Source organism: Rhododendron vialii, chromosome 5a (genome assembly GCF_030253575.1).
Source record: "Rhododendron vialii isolate Sample 1 chromosome 5a, ASM3025357v1".
NCBI classification, from domain to species: domain Eukaryota; kingdom Viridiplantae; phylum Streptophyta; class Magnoliopsida; order Ericales; family Ericaceae; genus Rhododendron; species Rhododendron vialii.
In genome coordinates this window covers 34,778,558-34,802,216 of record NC_080561.1, presented here as the reverse complement: position 1 = coordinate 34,802,216, position 23,659 = coordinate 34,778,558, and the positions used below count along the sequence as shown (strand labels likewise).

At 38.1% G+C, this 23,659-nt stretch overlaps 2 protein-coding genes across 2 annotated transcripts; one reads left to right on the top strand and one right to left on the bottom strand.

Annotated features, from left to right (window-relative positions):
- Positions 1-5,920: 5,920 nt before the first annotated feature.
- LOC131325891 (GRF1-interacting factor 1-like) lies at positions 5,921-11,672 on the top strand. Its single transcript, XM_058358367.1, has 4 exons — positions 5,921-6,326; positions 9,230-9,306; positions 9,917-9,995; positions 11,121-11,672. Exons 1-4 carry the CDS (start codon positions 6,246-6,248, stop codon positions 11,517-11,519), a joined length of 636 nt encoding a protein of 211 aa, XP_058214350.1. The 5' UTR covers positions 5,921-6,245; the 3' UTR covers positions 11,520-11,672.
- A 134-nt stretch (positions 11,673-11,806) lies between these two features.
- On the bottom strand, positions 11,807-15,841 carry LOC131327852 (uncharacterized). The gene is made up of 4 exons (XM_058360980.1): positions 14,024-15,841; positions 13,455-13,877; positions 13,041-13,405; positions 11,807-11,953 (listed from the first exon to the last, which is right to left on the bottom strand). The coding sequence occupies exons 1-4, from the start codon at positions 15,678-15,680 to the stop codon at positions 11,807-11,809; spliced, it is 2,592 nt and encodes an 863-aa protein (XP_058216963.1). The 5' UTR covers positions 15,681-15,841.
- Between the last annotated feature and the right edge of the window lie 7,818 nt (positions 15,842-23,659).

The following is a 23,659-nucleotide window of genomic DNA, read 5'->3' as shown; positions in this document are numbered from 1 at the left end:
TATTTTTCGTGTATATACCGTCCGGTGGCCGGAGATGGCCGCGCGCGGCGGTCGGTACCGTGTGCAAATAGGATTTCTGTAAACAATATGACCAATTAAAAGTTATAATTAATTTTTTATCCCGTTTGAATAGGATGAGGGACAAAAAAAATGGAGACATATGGGGAGTATTCACATTCCGAGAGTAATCAATTGGGAAATGATTTACACGATCCTATTACACTTTAAAATGACTTTGCGTGCTTAAAATCACACATAACACAAGTACTCAAATACAAACAATTCATTTATAAAATAATGGAGTGAAAAAAATCATTTTCCTAATCATTGTTTTGGATCTTTTCGGTCCAAATTTTAGAGTGAACGAGACCATTCAGATCAGAATCGTTCATTGGTATAATTTAGGTTTGAATTTGCTCATTAATTCAGATCGTCCAACTATTTTGAACAAATTCAAATAATTCATTGTACTAACAAACAGACGGTCCACATAAACGGTCATGTGGATCAGATTCCTAATTTCACAAGTTTTCAGTTTTACTAGGCGTTTCCAAGTCTTTGGTAAAAAAACATAGGCCATTTAACCATCTTGTTCACACTAATTAACAATTTTGACATTTTAGCTTGTTGCTTACAACGGAAGATAGTACTCATGGATGTCTAGCCCGAAGCGTAAGGCTTTCTAGTTGTTTGCAGAATAACTCGGTAAGATCGAGATCTTACCACATGGAGTTCGAATATTGCTAGTTTGGATTGTAGACTTTATGTCACGCCCCGTCCCGGAACGACACCCAAAGTGGGCCCGAACCAACACGAGCACGTGGCATTCCACACCAAATAACAACTAAATTACAAACCATACACGAAATAGAGTAAAACCCCAGCGGAAGACTTAACATTATTATAAACAAGGTGTCAACAACTCTATGAACTTACATAGTACAAAAGTTGTTGTCTCTTATCCCAACACAAGTAATTAAACATTAACGGAGTTTCCCACATAATTAAAAACTTGAAGTCATAAAGTACTTGACAACATTAGTCACAAAATGATTTTAACAAAAATCAGAGTTTGACAGTTACAACCGACTCGACCAAAAATACTAACACTCGATACTAATCCAAGCGTCCCCAAAATGCCGACTGGTAGTGGACCAACTCTACGACCACCTGTGACCTGGCAATCCAAAAACGAAAACCAGAGTGTGTGAGATATAGAATACATTCAATAAAATACTACAATACCCGAAGGAACATCTCACTTGAATGTAGTTCACACAAATTCAGCTTATGTACTCAAAAAGACAACACACATATAATCACAACATATGCGGTGGCACGTCTGCCATAATCCCATATACCCCAGGAATGGTTTCCCACACACCATGCTCCCAACTACCGTTAATTAGGCGGCATGACTTACGACATGATGTGCTTCACACACAAACCTTCAGCGGTTTTATAATCAACATCCAATAACATGCATAACACTAGCTAAATCCCAAATAGCGTGATACACAACCACCACCATGTAATGCCTTATTAAACATAACTATATCAAACACACTCACCTTTGTGTCGACCGAAATATGCCAAACTAAGATTTCGGCACCTCCCAATTGACCAACTCTTTACCTAGCCACAAGTTAACACATATTAGTTACGAATTCAACGAATACTCGACACAAAGTTATAAAGCTAACAAGAAGCTAAATAATGTCTAACGGATACAAATATGTCCATGCCAATACCTAGAAATGTCCTACAATAAGTGTAAACTCAAACACCACCTAATTTTCCAAAAAGATAACATATTCCACAACTAATCTGTCTTAAAATGATCATAACATTTAATAGGTTTAGAACTAGTTCATGCAACTATCACCGTTAGAAAATACACTTCCGGTACATAAATTTTGATATAAAGTTTGTTAAAAACGGAGTCCTGATGACAAAGTTATGCTCATCCGAAGTTACACCATAACTTGTCCAAAATCACAGATTCTACACGTCTATCAACTTCGAATCAAAAACTAATTTAACTTGGTACAAACTAAGCCACAACCTTCACATATACCGAAAGACATATGAGTCTAGTTTCAGAATCAATAACCCGTGCGCTAACCCGATACCCGAGTTAAAAGATATGACCATTTTTTTCGAAATGTGTCAGTGCAGCAAATACAAAACTCAGCAGGGATACAACAATTTATAAAATCCGTCAAACTTAGACCATACAACAAAATGACTTGAAATTTGGTAGAGATCATAACAACATCTCAAAGTTTATCCTTGATTTTTCTCAGATTTTTCACAATAAAAGAACCTAGTCAAAATCACCCTCAAACTCAGAAATTCTGTGCAGCGAAGCACAATTTTCAGCAGAATAGTCTATGTTCGAAAATTCATTAAAAATCGAATACTTAATACTTTTTAGTAATTTCAAAGCCAAAACATCACCAACTTATCAATCTTTCAGACTCATAAGGATCCATAATCAGAAAGATCGTTTAACTATAAAAAAAATTAATGAAAGACGCAGCTCTGTAAGCTGTCTACACAAAACAGGAATCCGACTACAGTTTAGTTTACGATTTTTATCTTTTTCTACACATCTCAGAAAATTATGAAAATTTAACACGACACAATAGATACACATATAAACATTCAGTAATTACTATAAGAATTTAGAAATTCTCTAGGTACCTCGAATAATTTCGTAAAAAACAAGCTAGGGTTTTTCTCCTCTTCTTTCTCTTATCCTCTTCTCAACCGTTTCTCTCTTTCTCTCTCTCCCTCTCTCTATACACGTACACAAGATAAATATGGAGAGAAATATCTCCCCAGGATATTTGTAAACCTATAGAAAGATTATTGTGTGCAAGCGAGACCTATTGTTAACTTATGTTTTAATCACAAATCACCCACAAGACCCTCGCAAATTCTATTGTTTACAGTTTTTAACTTCCAAAATATATAGTTCAATTAAAAGTAATTGAAATACCGAAATATCCGGGGTGGGTATTACACTTTATGTGAGGTTTGCGGCCTTTAGACGGCCAACTATCAGTTTTATTTTGAAAAAGGAGAAACTCTAATGAAAGACTAGAAATGAAATTTAAACTTAGATAAAAGAAAAAAAAAAGGCGGCAAGATCGAGGGAATTAAACCACCTGTGACTTAGCCATTTTAGTCGTTTCTTTGTAACAACTCAAGGTCAAAACGTAGACAATCTTGAACCTGAAGCACCCAACGTAAAAGCCAAGTATAATCATGGATTTAGTTCGGAAATAGCTTAATCTCGTTTAGTAAATATTTAATTCAAACACCGGGAGCGTTAAAACTCCAAGCACTGTGTGAGACATGTAGGTTAAAACTCCAGCTTACACATGATCAAAAAGGGTAACAACTTTAAGGTTTAGCGAAAATAAAAGATCAAGTCTTTCCTCACAAAACCATAATCAAGATATAGTTAAATCATTAAAACAACTAGTCATGGGATAAAAATCACCCTATAACCAAGCCTAAGTAACTACTCACACATGCTCAAAGGATTAAACATAAGGCAATAAATGACAAACATGATTAACCGATAAAAACAAAAATAAACATGATATTACAAAGGATCTAGTCGATATAAGCAACTTTAATAAACGACAAAACAACAACCACAATTACCTTAATAAGTTTTTGAACAATTAAACTAAAAAAGCCTGAGAAAAGCTATGAAAAACCATCCTTACAAAAGACAAAAATGTCCCTAAAATATCTAAAAAACATTCCATAAGTGGAAACTTTTCACAAAAATATAGAAAAATTTTCATGCTGTACCGGTACAAATCTTCAACGGGCTGATTTCTGCTGGGCTCTGTTCAGGTTGTACCGGTACTAACCATTTCTCAGTACCGGTAAAAGTCTTTTTGGTAGATTTGGGCAATTTCGTGAGCTCGTTTCGGACACTTCCGAACTCGGATTTAGATGTTCTTTGGACCATTTGAAAACGTTGTTGAGTCTACTTTATAACCCAAGTGGTTTAGATCCGAGATAATTTGAACATTAAAAGATATGATGATTCTACCCTCAGTTGGTCGAAAAATGAATAGTTTTGGTAAAATCTTCACATCTCCTTCAATTCCCTTGACCCTTAGGCGTCCCGAGCAACCTCCAAATCATCTTTTAATGACTTTTCGGACACCACAACGAGATGACACGTGGTCTTACGTGCAATATCGCATAAAAACAACATATATGTGCAAACACAACATATTAGAGGATTCAACACCAAGAATATGCATTATTGAGTGCTTATCACTTGTTATTCACACTAAAGCTGCATTCTTTTAAACGTAACTTAAACTTAACTTGAAATGAGTTGGTTTGTCATTATTTGAAATATTTCGTATTTGCTAATTTTATGCCAAATTTTTGTAAATTATTAAATCGTGCCGACAAGAGAAATCAGAAAAGTAAAAAATTTATACTTTACCAAATATTTTGAAAAATAACCGTGAAAAATTTGATTATTTTGAGAAATAAGTAGTTAAGTGCAAAAGAGCACAGCCTAACCAACAACTTTTTTCTCTAACAAATTCATCAACAACTTAGGCTCTGTTTCGCAACCTTAAATCAGTACTTATTTTTTAAAAAGGCAATTTCAAGCTTAAAAATAATGTATTTATGCAAATAATTTTCCTATAAATATGAATCTTGTTTGATAGATCTCATCAAGATCTTTTATACGGTGCAAAAAAAAATAAAAAATTATTATTCATTTACATTATTTTTAAATTTAAAAATATAAAATAAGCTGTTTATTTTTTAAGAAGATTACTGAAACGGAACCTTATTCACTTTCAAAAATAACTTGATATTTTTCAACAATTTATTCACTACCAAAAATAGCTAACAACTTGACTGGAACAAGTACAGTATTTTCTTCAAAATTTTATTCACTTCGGAAACGCCCTAAATACTTTCTCCTCTCGGGAAGAGCGAGGGCCCAAGCTTGTACCCTAGCTACCAAAGAGCCCATATATAGCATACACTTTGCTCTGAACTTCGAAAGAAGAGAAACCAGAAACCCTACCGCCCAACCGTCGCGTATACGATACGCTCCGTATTACCTGCGGTTCAGCCCCGCGCTTGAATTGAACGGGCGCGTGATACCAGAACCCCCCTTTTTCTTTTTTATTTCTAGTTTGCCGACGTCATCGTTTGCGAAGGTGTCCAATGGGTTTGGACCGAGCGGTCCGAAACCCAACAGATATTGTCTTTCATGTAATGTGACGACACCTCTCTCTCTCTCTCTCTCTCTCTCGGACAATGGTTCACTATCATCCATCACGTGACTTACTTTTAGAGAGAGAGAGAGGAGAGAGAAGAGAGGAATTATTCAGTGGGATAGGCTCTCCTATCCAACCTTCTTAGGTATTGTTCCAAGCACTTTTTGAGGCTTTTTCTTATTTTGTTCTTATTCAATTTTTTTGTATTTATTAATTTTGTGTCTTACTTTTTTGATCAAAACGAATCGTAAAAATAAAAAATTATGACTTTTATTCAAATATTTTGAAAAATAACCATTTTTTAGAAAAAAATACCAAAAAGTTATTTTTTTTCTTTTCTACAAAGTGGTTATTTTTCAAAATATTTGAGTAAAAGTAAATATTTTTTAGTTTTTCGATTTCTCTCATTGAGACAAATCAATCATTATAAAAATTTAGCGCAAAATTAACGAACGCATTTATTTAATAAGGACAATTTAAAAAAAATGTTAAAATTTATGTGGAGCAGGTTCTTATGACCCCAAACAAACAGGTTAATGTGGTGAAAAGGAGACTAGAATACCACGCGGCAATGCTATGAACTAGTATGAAGTACTGAATTATTTTTCAAGAGGGAGGGGCAAAGGCCAAAGCGGCTCCCAAGCACCAAACCAAAACCCCCAAAACCCTGTTGTAATTTTACTCTATTTTGATTTGATATTCTTTTCTCTCTCTCTCACGCACACAGTGAGGGAGTGAGTGTACTTGTACTCTGCTGCTGTCTCTCCTCAGAGACTGTGTCAAATCTCTCTCTCTCTCTCTCCAAAAAATAGAGCATAAAGGAGAAGGGCCGGCTGTTGCACTTTGCAGTGCTGAGTTCTCAGAGAGAAAGAGATACATAGACAGAGAAAGTGAGAAAGAAGGGTAGATATAGAGAGAGAGAGAGAGAGGACAAGGGTGGTGAAGGATTTAAAAGGGAAGAAAATGCAGCAGCACCTGATGCAGATGCAGCCCATGATGGCAGCCTACTATCCCAACAACGTTACTACTGATCACATCCAACAGGTCTCTCTCTCTCTCTCTCTGCTTTTTCATTGCTCTGCTCTGCTCTCACTCTCTCTCTAGTTTGATTTCTACCCTTCTTGTTCCCCTTTGTACTGGTTGTGGGCGTTTATAAAGTCCCCCCTTTTTAATGGATAATGGATATTTCTTGTTTAATGCCTAATTGATTGGTTACTTGCTTCCCTCTGGTTGGGGGGGGGTTTGAGGGGATATAAAGTTTTCAGCTTTTAGGTAAGCATAAAATCATTCGAGGAAGGAAATAGTTTATTGACCACTTGGGCTTTAACTTAGTGGTAATTTACGTATCCCCAAATGGAGCTTATGATTCGAGTCTTGCAAACGGTGCCCTCTTGTAAGTCCAGCTGTGATCCTCTATCCCTTTTCCCTTGGGGGCATAGAAATTTATGGGTGATCGGTCTCTCGGGAAACCGTCCTTTTAAGAGTGCCTATGATCATGCCGAGGAAAAGTAGCTTTAGCGGGGCCCCTTTCTCCGTCCCTTTAGAGTGCCTATGATCACGCTCAAGAAAAGTTGCTATACCCATAGCATGTCTCGCTCGGATAATAAGTATCTGGTTTTACCATTACTGGAGGGGAAAAATGAAAAATCGGAACTTTCGCAATGGTTTGGCAGCAAATGGGTATTCTCTGTTTATCAAAATGATTTTGTGGAGGTTTTTCTTATCCTTTAATCTTTTCCATGTTTCTTAAGGGAAAGTTTGGAACTTGCCTATTTTGGTTTTGGGCCTCCTTTTTCTTGACTCCTTTCTTCTGATGTTTATCAAGACGGCAGAAAACTTCTAGTGAGGGATCGCGCTCGCTATTTGCATCTCGGCTGTCGGATGGCTGAGATTAGAAGTCCGCACGTCGAGAACGTGCGGGATCCCTCACTAGAAGCCGACTGTATCAGACCGTACATATTGAGATGCATCATCATCTTATATGTCGAAGTTTATGTGGTATATAGTTTTCGTTTATTTGTTCATGGTTATTGGTTCTGTTAAATTCTTTTTCTTCTATCTTTATCTTAATTTGGTGCTCTTGGTTCAGGCTACCCAATTGAGAACTTTTGGTAGATTTTGGATTTTCCCTCCCTTTGTTCGAAATGTTAAAGGCTTTGACTGCTCTTTTTGTTGTTGTTGTGATTGAGTGTCTGAATAATTCTACGCGAAATTTTCCGTAACATGGTGACCTGTGCAACCCGCTTGGACCAACATGGTTTCTGGTGTTGGATATATTGACATATCGAGGTGTTGCCCTGGTTTGAGGAGACTTCGAGAAGATCACGCTCAAGCTTCAAGCAGGGGATTGAGGTGGGTCACAACACAAGATGATATTTGATTTTTAACAGTTCAGTAATGGAAGCTGAACTCGCTTTTGGCTCTTCCTAAAAACCACCTCCAAGAACCATGAATACAGATATCAATCTGGATAGAGACACTAGACACGACAATTGTAATTACACTTGAACACGGATATGGTGGGGGACACTGTAATCATATGTATGTAAGGTAGGGTAGATAATTAGTTGTTATTAACATGCATTTCATTCGCAACAAAACTAAAAGTATCTTAGGCGGCTGCCTCTTGGGACTACCCCTAGCATTGGGCTTCGTTTGGTCGTCGTGTGTGTGGGGTGTGGGATATGTGCTAGACACAGCAGTTTGAAGCTGGATACGTGTGCATTTATTACCTACTAGCTGTGTGGGTGTTATAACACAAAATAATTGTCTTTTCGTTGCTCGCCAATTATGGCATGCATTACATCTTGTGATGTGCTTTTTTGGGCTAGAGTCAATTGAGGGGGGCTCCAATAAGGCTTTAGACTATTAAGCAATAATTATTGATGTACTCTTGTTCCCTTGTCCAAATGTGGACCCATATTTGTGAATCCTTAATTTCTTTGTTTGGTCATTTGATAAACATCATCCACACCCGATGTTGACACCCGAGTTAATACGTGTAAAATGTGTTTTCTTTACATAACTAGTTTGATATTATCTCCTTTTTGTATTATGATCTATATTCTTCGCTTGACTAGAAAAGTTTGTCATCAGTTCTGGATCTTCTAATTGAACGTTCATCTATGATTTATTGACCCTCATCCACCAAGCAGGTTGGATGTACTGATCCAAATTTCCAAAAAGGGATGGCCGTATTGTCTAGATTGCAACTCTCATGTTAAGTGAATGGTATACAAAGAATGCGTTCCATTTCCACTCATTAGAATGAATTCAAATAAATGGGTGTACTTTCCATTCATGCTCTGCGAGGTTTGAAGTAAATTGGTGGAAAGGATTATCTGAAAGAAATTTATGTCCCTTTCCTTGGTGCTGTGTTGTGTATGCAAATAACTATTATAGATACAGGTAAGGTCAGAGGACTGCAGCAGTTGTTTATTGTGAATTAGCTGGCTGCCTTAGACATAATATGCAGTTTAAGATGTTAAGGGGAATAGGTTATAGGGAAAATTTGTGGTCGTGGGACAGTTTTTGTTTTGGATGACGGTAAGATATTTGGGTAAAGTATGCCATTGTCAGATATGGTTTGTTTTGGGAGTCGCTCAAGTTGCTCTTTTGTAGGAATTGAGAATATGTGGAAGAATCGGCTAGTCTCTGAATGCAAATGCACTCTTAGATCTGAATCTGGCGGCAATGTGTTTGAATTAAGGACAACGGCAGTATCTGAAGCATTAATCGTGTTAAAAACACTATTTATTTATTTAGGAACATCAAAACTATAATTGGATATCAGACCCCCTCCCCCCCCTTAAATCCCCAATGGTTCCATTTTACCTTGTTTTGGCGTGTAAAGATGTAGGAAGTAAATATATCTCTGTTATTTTGCGCAATTGGCATTTTATCACTGCCATAAGTCTATGATTTGATTGCTCCTCATTTCTGTGCAGTATCTGGATGAGAACAAATCATTGATTCTAAAAATTGTTGAGAGCCAAAATTCAGGGAAACTAAGCGAGTGTGCAGAGTAAGAATGATCTCTCTCTCTCTCTCTCATATTCTTAACTTTTGCCATTGAAATGCACAACTCCTCCGCATTATTTAACACTTCTATTTTGGGTATGAAGCTTACCTACGACAATATGTGAACAAAGTAGTAGTCAGGTTTGAATCCATAGTCTTCTGTTTTGGTAAATTTTCTGTCAGACGAACAACCTCTGTTTGCTAAGCACATTTTAGCATAGTGAACTCTTCACATAAAATGACCTAGTCATGGCGCACACTTCCTTCATATTGAGATAGAATTTGCCTGGCTCATGGTGCTTAGGTAAAGTTAAAACCAGGCTTTGTTCTGAAGGCATGCTTTTTTTTCTTCTTCTTATAGTATTAGTTTCAGTTCTTCTCCCTTAAGAAAGTTTCAAGTTTTCTTTTACAGCAAACTAGAATAATCCTTCTTGCATTCGAAAGTGTTTCAGTCCTTGCAATATATCTCTAGTATTGAGTAACGAGTATAATACGTGCTTTTTAACTGTTGAGCAGTTGGGAATTTGCTTTCTTGTCCACCATCACTATGATTCAAAATTTTCTTTTTGGGACTTCTATATTCCCATCGTAACACACTTTCTTTGTTATGGCAGGAACCAAGCTAGGCTTCAGCGAAACCTTATGTACCTAGCTGCAATCGCTGATTCTCAGCCTCAACCTCCAACCATGCAGGTAAGCACCCAATTATAGATATTATTATTGGCAGTTCAACTTTAAGTTAAAAGATAGGTAGTAATCACTTCACCGAACCCCTAATAGTCACTATGTTCAATCAACCATTATCTATCGCACGAGAAGAAGATCCCATGAGTGACCATAGATTGTGCTGAGTGTCCTAGCTTGTTCTAAAGTGTCTCCGGAGCGTCCAAATAAAAAAAACTTGAGAAACATAAAGGTGGTAAAGATGGCAGGTGTTCTCAGTACATACAGGGAAAAGAGGGTAGGGAAAATAAAGATGGTAATATCATGTTAGATCTAGGTGAAATGCCTTGTAGGGTTGTAGTTATTTAACATGTGTTTGCCTTTCCACTGCTCCTATAACATTCTTGGGCTTCGTCCTCTAGTTATTCCATTGCATTTTCATTAATTTTTTGCTAGTGATTATCAATATTATAGACTGTTTTCTTGATTCCCTCTTCATTTTTTTGTTTTCTGTTTACAGAATTAAGAAACATGTTCTTTAGTTTGTAGAAAATCATAGTTTGCAGATGTGTTCTGATTAAAGTTGTTTTGGAACATGTGAGTGGGTGGCTGGAGTTGGTTGGCCCCCCTAGAAGGGCTTTTGCAGGAAAGAGGAGGGTGTCTTGAGAGATCTAGTTTGACGAAAAGGGTGGATGAATGGGAGGGGTGGTCAGATGTTAAGGGGAAGGGAGGAGAGAATGAAGAAATATTTTCTAGTTTATGGGGAAAGAATAATTCGCCTGCTGCTCCATGCTGATGACTCATTTTCACAGAAGTAAAATTGTAAAGACTCCTTGAAAATTGTGGAAATAAACGCAGTTGTCAATGGTGTTTTTGTTCCTGTGTTTAGTTCTTTCGCTAACAAAAAAAGGGTAGACAACGCAAGGCACGGTCATTGCACTCAAATGATTCTCGGTTTTGAATATGGACCGTTATGAGTGATGGAGGAAGAACATGAAATGAAGATTAATTAGTAACCATGTTCTACAAACATAAGTAGCTTTTATGATCTTTACTGAATTGGCCCGTATTTTGAATCCCAAATGCCCACTCTGATTTAAAATCTGCGCACAGTCGAGAAAATATCTCATCTACGTTTGTTTGAATTTCTGACAGATCCCTCCCAGTGGGATTATGCAGCCAGGATCTCACTACTTGCAGCACCAGCAAGCTCAACAGATGACTCCCCAGGCACTCATGGCTGCACGGTCATCTGCTCTCTACAGCCAACAACAGTATCTTGCGCTGCAACAGCAGCAAGCCTTGCACAGCCAGCTGGGCATGAGTTCTGGCGGAAGCAGCGGTCTCCACATGATGCAGCAAAGCGAGGCTAATAGTTCTGGAAGCACCGGTGGGGGCCTTGGAGGTGGAGGAGGGTTTCCCATTTTTGGCCTCGTCACTGGAGGCGGTGGATCCAAGCAAGAAATGGGTTCTGGTGAAGGGCGAGGAGGGAGCTCCGGAGGCCATGGTGGTGAGGGGAGCGATTACCTGAAGGCGGGTGAAGATGGTAACTGAGAGGAGGTAAGAGTATGTTGTTGTAGTGAATCTGTTTAACTTCTGCACTGTCGTAGGAAAGCTTAGGTAGGGTTCAGTAGTTAAAATAACGGTGGAACGTTGATCTGTTATCTAATGAAAACTGCGAGGATTTATTTTGAAGTTTCAAGGAAATGCATCTTATGGTAGTGTATTATGTAAATCTGTAGGCACTGCATTTAGTGTTTACTAGTATCTCAGTCTCCCTGCAAGGCGAACTTCAGTGTAGCCTCGTGTAGTTTACTCGATGTGCGGATTACCCCTGGACATTAGACGAAAAGCCTACGACTCCGCATGATTTGTGGGCTATAATGCACAACTGAGCTGAAGCAAGTTGATGGTAACTTGCTACTAACCGCTTCCAAAAGCATTGTTTTGATCACTGCGTTTATAACTATTTCCGAAATGTTTTTGACCTGTTTATTAGGTAAGGTAAGTATTTTCAGGAACTGTGGAAAAACTAGCATCTTTGTTAACTTGTTTTTGTCAATTTTATCTTTCAAAAAGGAACAAAAAGGGCATTAATTTGCTCCGAAACATGGGTTTTGGCAAAAATTTCTTGTGTCGTAGTGAAAAAAGTATGCCTGCACACACTGTAATTTCAGTTTCCCAACTTCATCAAAAATTTTGAATTCTTTCTCAAAGCTGTTGAAGCTATTGGTATCTATCTATTTTCTATTCCTTACATCTGTATAGAGATTATCATATCTATCTAGAGCTGTTTTCTGAATGACCAAGAGAAATCTATTCGGTACTGATCTTTAGGACTGCAATCACTCTCTGGTTTGGGTTCTCATGCTGAATGCTGCTTCAGTTCTCTCTCTCTCTCTCTCTCTCTCTCTCTCATCATATTGGTATCAGCGCCATTGTTTCTATGTAGTGAATAAAGCAGAGCAGAAATGGGGACTGTCAACTGAGCTCTTGGTAATGCACAGTGTCGAAATCTCGACGATGTCTCAAAACTATGATTCGAGATCCACGTTGTTGTGTTTTTCGCATATTGTAAGTTTTGGGAAATGCTTTAGGGACACAAGCACAAGAGTTTCGGGATAGAGAATCTGTGACCACTACGAATGGTGTATTTCTTTCGGTCTTCAACGATTCTTATCTCAAGAAATGATAGTGAGACAAGCTAACATAACCTAGAGTTACTGAAACCTTGGAGGTGTGACTTGTACGGTGTACGAAATCGAATCCATACGGGAGCATAATATAGAAGAAACCCTAATCGTCAAGAACAGAAGATAGACTTGAGAGAGAGAAGAGAGAAGATATTCATTTTTCTCCTTGTTTTTGTCAACTGAATCTCGGCGTTCCTTTTACAAAGATATATGTGCCTCAACTTGAACGTGGCGAGCTCAGCTGGCCTTAACCCCCAAACTAATGCTAACTAATCTGCAACTAATCAGTTGTAACTAACTAACCACTTATTAAGCTAATTACACTTCAGTACAAAACAATCACATAAACTCATCTGAGTCCTAGCTAATGGGTTATGCTCACAGCCCCTTGCAAACTCATGGGAGTCTCCATGACCATGAGTTTGGTCTTCAAGAATTGAAATCGAGCTATGGACAGAGCTTTTGTAAACATATCTGCAATCTGTGCCAATGTCCCAATGTGTTGAATATCAACCTGTTTGTTCAGAACTTTTTCTCGAATAAAGTGATAGTCCACTTCAACATGTTTAGTCCTTGCATGGAAGATAGGATTGGATGCAAGGGCTATTGCAGATTGATTATCACACCACAAAGTATAAGGAATAGAAGGAGTAAGATGAAGATCAAGCATCAGTTGATGAACCCAAAGAATATCAGCAGTGGTTTGAGCAAGGGCTCTATACTCAGCTTCAGTAGAGAATCGAGCCACTGTATGTTGTTTCTTAGAGCACCATAAGATTTGAGCCCAAAAACAAACAAAAACCAGTAGTAGACCTTCTATCCATGTGACTCCCTGCCCAATCATCAATAACAAGAAGGTAATATCTAAATCCTTTATTAGATGGAATAGGAGATGGTCCCCATACATCCATGTGAACAAGTTGAAAAGGAGAAGAAGTTTTAGTCTCAGACAAAGGAAAAGAGAGCTTATGACTTTTAGCCATGTTACAAGCAGAACAATTGAAGCTACCTATTCTAGTAATAGGTAGATTACATTGCTTTATTAAAGAATGAAAAAGAGGAGTACTAGGATGACCAAGCTTTCTATGCCACAACATGATATTGTCAACGGTGCTCACAAAAGCAGCACCTTGAGAGACTGAAGCCTTAGAGGATTTTAGAAGAGGATAGAGCCCCTGTGACAGGGACCCCTGTAGAGAACTTGATGAGTACCTTTGTCCTGAATGACAAGTTCAGAGGAGTCAAAAATCAGAACACAATTATTGTCTTTGGAAAATTGATGAACAGACAGTAAATTGTGAGTGATATTAAGAGTATGCAGAATATTAGATAAGCGAAACTACGCCAAAGGAGTGGGTAACAGACCTTGACCTGTATGAGCTACTTGAAGTTGAGTCCCATTTCCAATTTGAACACCATGAAACATAGCAGATGGCTGAGGATGATCAATGTTGTGCAGATTATGAGTAATATGGTTTGTGGCTCCACTATCAAAATACCACTGATTGGAGGAGGAAGCACCAGCACTGCTCATATTGTTAGGATTGAAGTCTCCATAAAAACCATGTGCAGTCATAGGAGTGAGATGGCCAGACCTAGGCGATGCAACAGTGCGATCAGAATTACTAGGAAATCCAGTAAAATGTGCTTGAGCAGGAAACACAACAGAAGAATTAGGAGAACTTCCTAACAAACCAGGTGCCAAAGTAGGCTGAGATCGAGATGACCCCATAGTATTTCCTGAATATCCAGAAGAGTGCATTGGCATACCAGTACCAAACTGAGATCCACCAAATTGAGATACCTGAGGTCCACCATACTGTATTCCACTAGTTTGTGGCATTCCAAACTGAGAAAACGAAGGTACTCCAAACGGTATTCCACCAGATTGAGGCATTCCATACTGAGGAACTCCATATGAAGACAGAGGCATACTAACTTGAGACATTCCAAAAGACTGAGAAGGTCCTCTCCACTGGAATCCAGATGTTTGATCAAACATAGAAGGCCTATAGTAACAAAAATTGGTGATGTGATTGGATTTTCCACAAATATCACAAGGTCTCCTTGGAAATCGAGGTCCTCTATTAAAACCTCTTTGGGGTCTGTGAAACTGATTTGAAAACATCATGTGTGGAGACATAAGCTGAGCTTGTGAGCCAAAAGTATTCTGAGAAGGAGAAACCATAGGGATACTCATGGGAACATCAAACGATAGAGGCATACTAGACTGAGCAGGTAAAAGTTGTTGCGTAGATGATGATCCAGGAATAGAAGATTGAGTAGCTACCAAAGCAGATGCAGATGCAGATGCATGTTCAGTACTAGGAGTACAGTCTTCATCATCATCGTCATTAAGCATTTGACTGTCCTCACTTTTTAACATCATTACCAATTCTTCAAAGGTAATAGTATCTCCTCTAGTTCGTATTGCAGTTTTAAAACTCTTAAACCCTTTCTTCAATCCACGTAAGGTATGAAATACAAGATCATCATCTCCCAAAGGATTACCAGCCGCCTCTAATTTTTGTGCAAATTCTTGAATCTTGTCCAAATATTCCTCCATAGTAGAGGTCTTTTTGAAATTATATAGACGATCTTTCAACTCATGTACATGTGTTCGAGATAGAGAATTATATCGCCTATTCAGAGAATTCCAAACCTGAAAACTATGTTGTAACCCTAAAACATAGGGCAAAGTAGATTGAGACAACGTAGAAGTCAAGCACGATAGCAGTTGAGAATCAATGAGTTTCCATAGGGCAAAAGCTGGATTTGATTCCAATTCACCTTCAGTATTTCGTATTTGAAAAGGAGGACATTCAACAGATCCAACCAAATAACCAAGAAAACCATTGGCAGTCATCACGTTTTCGACTTGAGTTCGCCATAACAAATAATTCGAGTTATCTAGCTTGATGTTCACCAAAGAATTAAAATTCGATACTAAGAATGCCAGAGAAGGAGGAAGAGTAACAGTTTGCGAAGACTGAGAACTCGGTGCAGTTTGAGAAGAAGTCATGGTGAAGTGCAAATACCTTGTGAACGAAGACGATTGAAAAATCAGCAAGCAGAAAAATGAAGAGGAGTGGTCCTCTGGATCGCTAGACTTTCGTCTCAAGCTCTGATACCATATAGAAGAAACCCTAATCGTCAAGAACAGAAGATAGACTTGAGAGAGAGAAGAGAGAAGATATTCATTTTTCTCCTTGTTTTTGTCAACTGAATCTCAGCGTTCCTTTTACAAAGATATATGTGCCTCAACTTGAACGTGGCCAACTCAGCTGGCCTTAACCCCCAAACTAATGCTAACTAATCTGCAACTAATCAGTTGTAACTAACTAACCACTTATTAAGCTAATTACACTTTAGTACAAAACAATCACATAAACTCATCTGAGTCCTAGCTAATGGGTTCTGCTCACACATAAGGTGCTTGATTTGCCAGTAACGAATTCGGTCCGAAGTTGAAACGCTTCAAGAGTGTTGTCTATTGATTTCGTAATACATGTGTTGGCATGGCACAACCATCTCTTTTCTCAATCTATCCACAAGTCGAACAAACTCATAGGAGCAAACGGACTGTGCGTCTGCTGAAACAACTTGCGTGTGGGAGATCTATACTATGACCATCGACCCAAAGAGAGCAATCTCATGATATGTCGTGGATATGCTTCGTCACAACAAAACCAACACCTCTAATTGCTCAAAGAGCACCGCTTATTCCCGATTGCTATGCATGCAATATTTGTTGGGAAAAATTCGGCAATAACAGAATTTCCAGAGAACAATCTCATTGATAACAACATGATTACATGATTGAAACAAATTACAGAATACAAAAACAGTAGACATAGTGTAAGAACAAGATACAAACTGAATTTCTAGAACATCAAACCGAGTTCTGTGTGATACCACAGTCTCCTTAAGAAAGATTCGCCGCCTACCGTGGGTGTTGTAGGATCTTGTTCGGCGTCTTCCTCTCAGGGTTGGCTCGGCTAAACTGCAAGCCATCGGAACACCACTGTCGACCGCCTTGGCGAACTCACTACTGCCTGTCTCTCTCTCACACAAGAACGAATTTCAGAGCTCTCGAAGTTGTGAATTTGCTGGTGCAGAATGAGGAGAGGACTGCCCATTATATACTGCTCAGGAGCCTCTGAAAACGACCAGGAAATGAATACGAGAATTGAATTCTCAGCCTTGAATAGGGGAGAATCAATACACAAACTGCCAGAATGAATGACAGGTGCAAATGCCAGCATTAACCTCTATTCATGGGGTATTATTCTGCCAATAACTGTAGAAAAATTATCATTCATTAATTCTGGGAATTTTCCAACAATATTCACACCTGATTTACATTTTTCGTAGAAACGGGTCGTTAGTGAATACACATCCAGGTGTATTACTAAGATATACTCCTATTTCCATGATCCTCATGTAGTTCAGTTTAGACTTAACCACTTTCCTGGAAATGTTCCTTTTAAGTCCGAATCATAACTGATCTCTGGCAACATCCAAAGAAGCTAAACGTCGAATCCTAACATTGATTCTTTGTTAGTTATCAGATTATCCACACAATAATTAAGTTGCCTCAGTAGAGCCAAGATGCGGTCTTACTTTAGACTGCCCATGGGATTTAGTTCCATCTGCACATGCTCTTGTTAGCCAGATGCGAGATTCCATTTCGTGTCAAGATGAAGAGGAAAATGGAAAACTCGAGTTAGGCGATTGAAGTGATTAGACTCGGATCCGTACGGTGTGTTGAGTCTGACATCACTGGTTAAAATTTACTCTTCCATAGAGTGCATTCATACTACATGTTGGGACTTTCGTGTGTATTTATAAAACATTATGGGCATGTCTCACATTGCCTAGTTACAAAACTCTTTTCCATCTTAAATGAATTTACACACTAGTGGGCTTGTGGATGAGGACCTAAGGAGAGGTCACGCGCGTTCGGGAAAATGGGCTGTGGCCCAAGGCAATTTTAAAAAATTGATTTGAAAATTAATTAACCGGGTGCGCGTCACGAGTTATTCGCGTGCAGGGGGGTGCAAATTGGGATTTGAGCCTCGCGCACCTAATATAGGTTTTTGCTAAGATTTGAGCCTCGCGCACGTAATACAGTTTTTTCGAAAATTCTGAAACGTTTTTGGCTACAAGAATTTTTAGTCAATCAAATCTTTTTTGAAATGGAAAGCACTTGCTGATTAAGAAAAACGTGTTTGATTTCGGGTTGATTAAAAACGTGTGCATAATTAGCGGGATTTGATTTGTTTTGTTTTGTGGCCACAACGGATGTGGTGAATTCTGGGCTGATTTATACTGGGGACGGCAGGACATTGACGAACTGCTTGCACAATCTGGGCAGAGCCGCGAAACGTCTTAAAGAGAGCGACCTAGTCCGCGACTCAACCCAAACGTCATTCTACAATTTGGTATTCTGTATTTCAATAGCAAAATTTCGAGTTAATCCGTTCTTGTTTTACATCAGTTAATCCCACACTACATGCGCTTGAAAACCGATTAATGAGGTAAGCGAATGAATCCGTCCTTAATTTCCTTACCGTAACGGTCCTACTAGTCATTTTCAAAATCCTGTACCCTGTAGACTTCTGACCGTGTTAAAGGTTACGATGTGATGTTCTGCTACTTCGAAATGTTGCCAGCGGCCGTGTACGTAAGGGACATTTCCATGAAAGCGGTTTAGTCTGAACTTAACATGAGGATGACGAAAAACAGATATATTCACAGAACAACCGGCTGTGTATTCACCGTCGGCAGCTCAAGTGCTTCTACGGAAATGCAAATCGAGTGATAACACAATTTGCATGGTAATCGATCGGGAGTATTCTCCCTTGACTTTTGCTTGATCGTCGAATCTTTTCATCGAGTCTGTGGCGGTTTGATCCTAGTGACGACTTATGCCGCTAGCTATGCTGCTGTGGATCACCATGGTACGTAGTTATGTTTGTCAAATTCATTTATAAGGACATGAAAGCGCAATCTGGTTTGTAGTGTTTATATAAATGTGTTGAAAATTACTTGGATAATCTGAAAGCAGTAGGGGGAAGCCAAGGAGCAATGCTACGCACACAATTTTAGAATACAACTCGCAACACCATTGGAGGTACATCGGCCCGCGTACATCCAACGACATAGTTATGGTTGGAGTAGTGTTCCTAGACTTTTTGGAAGCGAAGAAGGCTCGCTAGCCAGCTACACCAATAAGCAACACAAAAGAAAAAGCTCTTGTAATATACAAATCACACAAGAACACAAGGGAATTGAAATCCGAAACTCCGGGAGACTTCTCTCCAGAAAGAAGATTCATTGAATTCCAGGGGCGTCTGTACCATGTTTGCGCAATCATCATTTGAGTATTCACCATTCGTGAAAGCAGCAGGTTTAGAATGAGTACTCATATTGCCGTGATCAATCACCTCGCCGTCTTCGTTGCCAAACGCCGGGCCGTCGCCGTAAGTCCTTCCGAGGTCGGAGTTTTTGCCAGTGAGTTCTTGAACAATTGCCCTGAACTCGAAAGCATTCTCGGCTTGGACCATCACTGGACTTGAAATGTATGTCACCTTGATGGGTTTTTTCTTTCCTTTTGTGGGTTTCTTGCTCTTGAGGTGGTGATGGTAATGGGGAGGTTTAGGGGTATCCGTTGCCATCTTGGAGAGAGAGAGAGGGCAGGGGGTGGAGAGAGGGGTGGATGGAGAGAGAGAGACCGGGGGGGGGGGGGGGAGGGGGGGGGGGGGGGGGGTGGTGGTGGTGTTAATTAATTGGTTTCTACTACAATCGTCCAAATATATACAAGGGGGACATGGATTTAAGGGAGGAGGCTTCCAAGAAAGAGGGGCTGAGGAAAGTTTGGAAAAAGAAGATTGTGGCTGCTGGAAATTGATGCAAGAGTTGAGGTTAAATAAGCCAACTAATGGATTGTTCAAGATTTATTCAAATAACCAATGATATTTTTATTCCTTCGTTCCTTAATGTTGGGCTTTGTTTGCAGCCCTAGTCGACCTGTTCGGTTTGAATTTTGAAGAATTTTTTTAAAAGTAATGAGTGAAGAGAGATAGATAGAAAAAATTTATTGGAGATCATGTCCAGAAATTTTGAGACCCCAAAACGAATGAGGCTGCTCTGCCATTTGCATAGTCGAGTTTGAGCGCTTTACTTTTCCTTTTCAGTGAATTAATCTAAAGCAGCTCCAAGCGTTAATTAATTCGGTTGATTGTTGAGTTTACTTTCTACACAATCAATTAAAAATTGATTTTGGTAGTCAAACAACAAAAAAAATAGTTTCCTTTACATCTGACCGTCGAACAAAAAACCTAATCTAAAGTACAATCAAAGGGTGCGTCACTTTCCTTTACTTCCATCCAAGCACGTGTCTTATTTGAATGGATGATAGCCTTGATAGGATGTGAGAGAGAGAGAGAGAGAGAAATTCTCGGTCCGCTTTGGTTCCAGATGGCAATCGTCTTATTTGAATGGATGATAGGATGTGTGAGAGAGAGAGAAATTCTCGGTCCGCTTTGGTTCCAGATGGCAATCAACTGTGCCATCGATAAGTTTAGAAAAAGATAATAAAAAAAACACATTTACAAAAAGATAAAAAAAAAACCCACATATTTCAATGCACATTTTACACTTCAATACACTTTCACTTGTTTTATGCTGTGTTTGGATGGATTTTTTAAAATTTTTGAATTTAGTTTTTGGCGTAATAAGTGAAGAGAGATAGAGAGAAAGAGAGAAAAATGAAAATAATAATTTGAGAGTGGAGAAAAAAATGAAAGTAATAATCAGAAATAGGAGTAATAAATATTTTTTGAGTTAAAAATTTATTTTCAAATAGCAAACAAAACAAAATATTAATACACTCTCCATAGATTAGCGACAGCCGACAGCCCAGTAGGCGGTTTTTAGCATTTTCTTTGGATAATACGGAAGAACAGAATTAAGATGACAGCCAGACTACCGCATGCAATTCGCGGTGACCGTCCACCGCACGCCTTTTAGAGTTCATTTCGGGTCCCAAAAAAATAAAAAAAATATTCATAAATTTTCGGAATTCGTAGGAACGTAAAATATTATTTTAAAATTTATAAATATTTTTTTATATTTTTTTAAGACCCGAAATGGATCCCTAAAACCGTGCGGTGGAACGATTACCGCATTCCATGCAGTGACCTAGACTTTCTGTTAAGATGAGGCCAGAAAATGGCTTGACAAGAAACGTCGTCCGATCGCTTGACGCAACCGGGTACAAAAAAACAGATCACATGACGCAACTAAGTAGGCAATGTGGTAAACTACACTGGTCTCCCTTGAGGTTTCTAGTAAATATACTTATCTCCCCTCTGATTTTAAAAAATACTAATGACTTCCCTTATTTTGAAGAAAAATTCTAAAATCAGCCCAATGGGCTGACGATAGTAGGTGTGTGAATGTGTATTAAAAGATGTAAAAAGTGCACAAAAATACGTGTTTTTCTTGTCTTTTAGTATGTTTATCGTCAGCCCAGTGGGCTGACAATAGCAAGACCGTATTTTGAATGCTATTCGTGGATACCCTTCTGCTAACCTCCGTTAGGAAATTTGAAAGATGTTATAATTTGGTTCATGCCAAATTAGCCCCCAAACACTTGTCATCGAAGTACAACAGGGAAATCAAATCGTTTTTGTACATAATTACTCCACACATGGGAGAGAGAGTAAAAATGAGACAACCATTGTGTTTGTGCTAAATTAGCTCAATCTTTCACAAAATAATTATGTGCGGACGTGCCAGAAAAGAATAACAATTATCCTTTTCAGATTAACTTAGAAATAGCTAACTTAATCGGGCAATTATGATTATCCGTTCGATTACCTCAACGAAGAGGATTTTTCTAGAAGGTATCAATCAACTGAATCGACACACTTCATGCAAACAGAGAAATCAGAAAATATAACTGAATATAAGCACGCTTGAATGTAATAAAAAACAAGCTTATATACGATTACTCTTAGGATTTTAGCAAGACAAAAGACAAAATAATGTAAGATAACTTAAATTTAATCAAAAGCAAACTTACATTCAAATAAGTCTTCAAACTTGCAAAATATTAAGCTATAAATACTTTAAACTACATCTACTTCGAACTAATTCCTAAGTGCTAAACTATATTAGATCTCTGAGCAACCATCTTTGTATGGAATGTCAGATAATGAATTATTGGGGCTTCTTTTTCAATTGCTTCTTTTATTTATAGACAAAAGGCCAGTCTATAATTCTTATTCTTCACGTTTTTCTTGAGCGCCCAAGTCTTCATTCAAATTTGATTTGAAATGCCTTGATTCCTTCCAAGACCGGTTGTAACTGTCTTCGAACTGCTTGTTGACTTGGTCTTCTTAGGAAACTCTTCTGCTTTCCACGTTTGTTGCTATAAGTCGTGGCTAAACATGTTTGATAATGGGCTCCCTATTCCTGTGTAACATGGATTAGTGCTTTGAAATAGGTTTATCAAACAGTTATAAATAAATATAACTGATTCCTCCTTTGAGATGTCTCTAAATGACACCGTTTGATGATTAACGAGTTAATCAACTGTTACACTTAATAATTTTCTTCATATCTGTCATTTTATGGCTAAACGTAGTCGTTTTCAATCTAAATGATACCGTATAGTACTAAAATAACATCATAATTAAATCCATCGATCTCATGTATATTAGGTGTAATTATAACGTGTTTTGATTGGTTCGCACATTGTTTAATGCTACGTGTAATTTTCTCATTGGATGATATATTTTTGGATGTAAACACATTGTTACCATTACACAAATGGAATTGATTTACACACTTCCTTTTTGGATGCAAGCACTTCTTCTTCTTCTTCATTTTTCCTTTAGCACCTGAATTTACCAAACAGTCCTTGAAACAATACACTTTTCATAAATTGCAGTGACTGTTTTATAAATTTACTAGCGAATGCCGGTGCCTGAAGGCACGACACAACACATTTTGAAGACAACTAAAGCTACTGGTCGAACAATGAGCAAAAGGAGGACATGTTGAAAAAAATGGGTACAAACAAACTAAACTTTGGTGTATGTGCAGGACAAATTGAGGTGCAAATAATATTTAAGTTTTACACAAATTTTCAAAATCCATAAATCACCCAACACACATAATAAAAATTAATTTCTCTCAAACCAAATATATTTTTGTAAAACTTTACCTATAAATAAAATGTCATTATGAAATTTTCGATGTCTTAACAAATCTCTTATCACGACGACTTCATTGCTCTATCGCACAAAGCAACTGTTTGCTACAAAGTCTAGAAAACCAAAAAGAAGTGGTTCCAACTCATGTTATAGAAGCACATAAAAAATTGTAAAACCTTCGGGCACGGCAATTTCAAAACACAAAATCTAAAGAGTGAAGATACTGCAATCCCATAAAACTAAGCAGGCATGTTGTGAAAATGCCAATACTGTATCTGCCTAGAAAACCAAACAAAGTGGTTCCAACTCATGTCATAGAAATACATGTCACATAGCCTCCTATTTTGAGCTATCAGGCGGTGGTCACATGGGGTAAATCCCATAAAAAGTGTTGTTTTTAACTCCACTCACATGGGGTAAGTTCCACGCACGTGTATATCCTATGAAAAAAGATGTTATAAATATATTAAATGAAATTTTGATAAGTCACTTTCTAAGTACATTGAAAATTGAAATACACGCACATATTGGATCATGCTCAGATTCAAGCAGACCGTACCAATTTTAATATAATAACACACCCCGCATGACCAAGAGGCTAGCAGAATCGCTCAAATGTGATTAACTTTTCATAAGGGATAAAAATTGTACACTATGACAGCACACCCTTCAAGTGAAAAATAGGGATAGCATTAATACTCGTTATGTAATCGTAAGAAAAGTAGATTTTTTAGCTATGGGCCTAGCAAAAGAAAAATAGGGATAGCATTTGTAC